The sequence below is a fragment of the Ziziphus jujuba genome, chromosome 10 (genome assembly GCF_031755915.1).
Source record: "Ziziphus jujuba cultivar Dongzao chromosome 10, ASM3175591v1".
NCBI lineage: Eukaryota > Viridiplantae > Streptophyta > Magnoliopsida > Rosales > Rhamnaceae > Ziziphus > Ziziphus jujuba.
In genome coordinates, this window is record NC_083388.1 from 20,016,600 (window position 1) to 20,021,179 (window position 4,580).

The 4,580-nt window shown below is 31.7% G+C and overlaps 1 protein-coding gene across 1 annotated transcript; it reads left to right on the forward strand.

The window, feature by feature from the left end:
- Positions 1–2,823: 2,823 nt before the first annotated feature.
- Positions 2,824–3,999, forward strand: LOC112491757 (F-box/kelch-repeat protein At3g23880-like). Its single transcript, XM_025074187.3, has one exon. The coding sequence runs from the start codon at positions 2,824–2,826 to the stop codon at positions 3,997–3,999; it is 1,176 nt and encodes a 391-aa protein (XP_024929955.3).
- Positions 4,000–4,580: the final 581 nt, after the last annotated feature.

The following is a 4,580-nucleotide window of genomic DNA, read 5'->3' on the forward strand; positions in this document are numbered from 1 at the left end:
ATTTATGGGCAATTCAATTTTGGAAAGATTTTTGATCAAAAACAAAAAATTAATAATTACTCATAAATTTTTATACCCACAGGTTTAATAAATTTTTTTTTTCTTGTTTCAACAGTGAAACACACATGGAAATATTTAATCAATATATATATATATAAGCATAAAAATGCAATATATACACAGCAACCAATAACATAATAAACAACTTAAATTTCCACATTATATTTACATATATAAAAATTATTAAAACATTTTAAGATTGTTGGGAAAATATCATAGATGAATATATGTAAATACATGTGGACAATTTAATACAAAATAAATAAAAATAAATACAAAATAAATAAAGCATTTTAGAACCTGTAGGTCCTTGAAATTGATCTACTTTTTAGAAAGGTTGACCGAGACCTGTGTGATACCACAGTGTCCCTAAGACATTTTACGCCCACCGGTGCAGGAGTTTTGTAGCGAACGTCTCCCAGGATACAACGGCTGCAAAAGCTTTCAGATTCAGCACCTCTGAAGCTTTTCTCTTCGAACTCTCTGTGTACCTTCACTTTACCACACTTTTTTTTTTTTCCTTTTTGTATTTTCTTCCAAAAATTAAACCTTCAAACTCTCCCCAAGGAGTTATTCTCCCGTAAAACTCTCTCCTACTATTATCAAAAATATTATTTGATTTAAATAAAAAAATATTATAACAAAACTCAACAACCGAAAACCCAAATCATTCACACTTGTGGGCCTAGGCCCAACTCTAACAAAATGTTGGGTTTGGTTTTGATTCCAAAACTAAGGATTACAAGGTGGTCATAATGCACAAGTTCTTTGATGCTGATCTTCCTTGAAACTCTTGGACAAGTATAGAGACTTTTGTAGACAGGAGGAGAAGAAGAATAGGAAGTAGTAATAGTAGTAGTAGTAGTAGTAGTTCAAAGATGTTTCTAGAGGATCTGGAAATACATGATAGGCATGGTGTTTTAAGCAATGGAATGCTTTCTTGGAAAGCATTTGGAGTAAAATGTAAGAGGGAAGGGAAGGATGGTGAACTTTGGCAAGGGATTTTTTCGGTAGACCTTAGCAGCAAGACTATAATAACAACACTTCTGCCTAGTAGTATTAGTCATCCTTTACACGAACAGTACTCTTGGGTTCATTCTTTGGTTTATAACGACTCTTTTGCTCTTGTTGGTTATGCCTACCATGAAAGCTGTTTTAACATATGGGTATTGGGTGAATATGGTGTCAATGAGTCATGGAACAAGCTATTCACTATTGAACCTCTTCAACACAATATTACTCGAGTATTAGGATTTGGAACGATGGTAAGGCGTTGGTTGAAACATGTTATAAGGAGAAGTTCCAAAGAAGCATACCAGCAAAAAAGCTGCTTTTGCTTGATACTGCTACTCAACAGACAACTGGTCTACATATTTCTTCTTTTAATAAGGTGTTATTACCTATATACAGAGAGAGTCTCGTTCCGCTTAATTAGAAGCACACACTAATTATTTGATCTTATTTATTAGATTGTGTCTGATTTGATACATAACTTTCTGCTTTACTAGTTGCATTATCTTTTATACATATGTATATTGAAATGCAAGCTTGATCTTATAGGTAGGTTAATTCCCATAATATATGCTAGAACTTGTTTCCCAGACATTGGAATAACATTACTGATCCATTTGTTATATATGCTCAACTTTTTTAATTGTCTGCAGCTAAATTTCCTTGAATGTTGCATGACCTAGAAAGGGTTACTATTTGCTTTAGTTAATTTATGAGGTAGAATTGTTCAAACTGGCCATGTAATTGACAACGATATTCAAGTGATCAATCTTCTAACGATGTTTTCAATTGTTAGGCACAAGCGGACACACAAGTTATCAACTATGATCTTTTTGTTACATTCAAAATATCATTTGCTGCCTGTGTGGGCTTTTTAATTTATATTTAAGTATAATGCTTTGTTATAACATACTAGGGGCATATTTGGTATTTGAAATGGTTATTCCTAATAAAATATGACTATTGATTCATAAAACTTTAAAATCCTAATAAAATAAGACTACTGATTCATAAAATTTTTTTTGTAAAAAAAAAAAGATATTCATATTGATATGCTTGATTATTATTTTGAATTAGATTCAATATTTAATCTTTATAAAGATTTTTTTTTCAAAAAATATTATATTTGGTAAAAACTAATTAAAAGTAAAATTTTATAGTTATTTATGTAGTTTAAGTTTAGAATAATCAATTAGATTTGAATATATTTTAAATATGGTAATGATATTTATCTTTCAAATAAATAAATAACAATTTTAAACTTTTTAAAATGAATAGTTATTCGTTAAAATGAGGGAATATTTATTCTTGTAGAGTAGATAATTTTAGAATTTAAAATATATCAAATATAGAAAAAGATAAGCATATGGTTTAACTATTCTATCCTATCGAATAGTTAATCATATAGAATAGTATGTCTTAGTGATAATGGGGTCATTAATGCATAAACTGATAATTTTTTACTCAAAAAAAAAAAATGCATAAACTGATATTTTAAAAATTTTTGTTTCAAATTTTGTTTTTCTAACTATAGCATTTTTAGTTGGAAGAACCTAAAAAAAAATAATAAAACAAAACAAAACAAAAAAAGATTTAAAATAAAAATCAATAGAAAATTATCTTATTAAGTTTGATAATTACGAATATAAATACCATAACCCTAACCCTAAGTACTGTAATCAAAACTCATAAGGATCTTTCCTTGGTGTTGCCGTCCGGTAGGTTGCCAATCCTCATTAGTTTGTTCCGGAGATGGAGCATGATGATCAATTTTTTCCAAAGGAATTGGAGACTGAAATCCTGTTAAGGTTGCCGGCGATATCCCTTATCCGATTCAAGTGCGTATGTAAGTCATGGTGCTCCACCATTAACAGCCATTCTTTCAGTACCCAACTCCTATTCCATCAAAACGACAACGACAACAACAGCAGTAATCGTTATCTCCTCCTCGATACCACCAATTTCCCTTTGGGAAAAACTACTCGCAGGCTTTCTTACCACACACTTAGAGCTATGCAGACACTATGCCCTGCAATTGACCCTAAATTAGGAAAAAATTACTATATTGCCTGTGCGTGCAATGGTCTTGTCTTGTTTCGTTATTTCAATATTGAAACCAAGTGGGGCCTATGGAACCCCACAAATGGACACACAAAGCTTCTCCCCCCATCTTCCTCGCCCGATGCCTTGAATTTGAAGAAAAGCCATAATGATATTTCCTATCGCAATGTGGGGTTTGGTTTTGATATCAAAACTATGGATTACAAGGTGGTCATGATATACATGACCGGTGGCACTGTTGTGTTGGAGATGTACAGCTTAAAATCAAACTCTTGGGCAACTATACCAATTTCTTTAGATGGGGGATTAATAATAATAACAAAAAAACATTGTCATGGTGTTTTTAACAATGGAATGCTTTCCTGGAAAGCAATTGAAATAAGATACAAGGAGGGTGTTCAGGATCAGTATGATGGATTTCGCCATGTGATTATTTCACTAAACCTGAGCTGCAGTGAGACAATAGTAATAACACCCTTGCCACCTGGTACTCGAAATCTTCCTTTTGGCAAATTTAATTATCCTGTGCTTTATGAGGAGTCCCTTGCTCTCGTTGATCATCTTTTCAGTCCTGATCGCTCAGCAAAAAGTTTTGATATATGGGTATTGGGTGAATATGGTGTCAAAGAGTCGTGGAAGAAGCTATTCAGTGTTGGACCTCTTCAAGACGTTAAGCGAATATTGGGATTTTGGAAGGATGGTAAGGTTTTTATTGAGACATTTTATAAGGCCAAGTTTATCCGTGATCAAGTTCAAAACATCAATTTATTTGAAAATGAGCTGCTTTTGCTTGACATTGCTACCCGACAAACAACAAGTCTTCAAATTTATTCCGAACGAGATTTTGAACAGATGTTTTACCTATAAGAGAGAATAGTTCATCTTAAAAGCTTATATTAATTATTGATCTGCTTTTCTACATATTTAGGTTTCTATTTAAGAGTATCTTTTATATATATATATATATATATAGATATATATATTTTTTTTTCCAGTGCATGTGTATAATAGATATTCAAACTGTGTGTGTTTCGTGTATATATACTGCAAGGGATATATAGTTCATGTTTGCTATATTGTTATGGTATTTCTGATATTTGATATATTCTGAAAGGTTAATGCCAAATAAATTGATTCTCTGTTATGTTTCATGTTAAGGCAATGGAAATTTAAAAAGTTTTTCATAGACTACTAGCCTCATTACAGACCTCCTTGCTTGTAAAAAAAGCATCAGACACACCGATGAACAAAACCCACCTTAAATATCAATAACCAAAGCTAGAAACTCTCAAATTTAAGCAAATGCTTCACTTAATTAGTTCCAAAAACAATATATATATATATATATATATATATATGCTGCCTAAATTAGGCCTCCTCAAGTTGGTCCCTAATTTTTTAGTACCTATGCCCCCTCAATTATTGGGCTTTTTCAAGTTGGTCCTTAT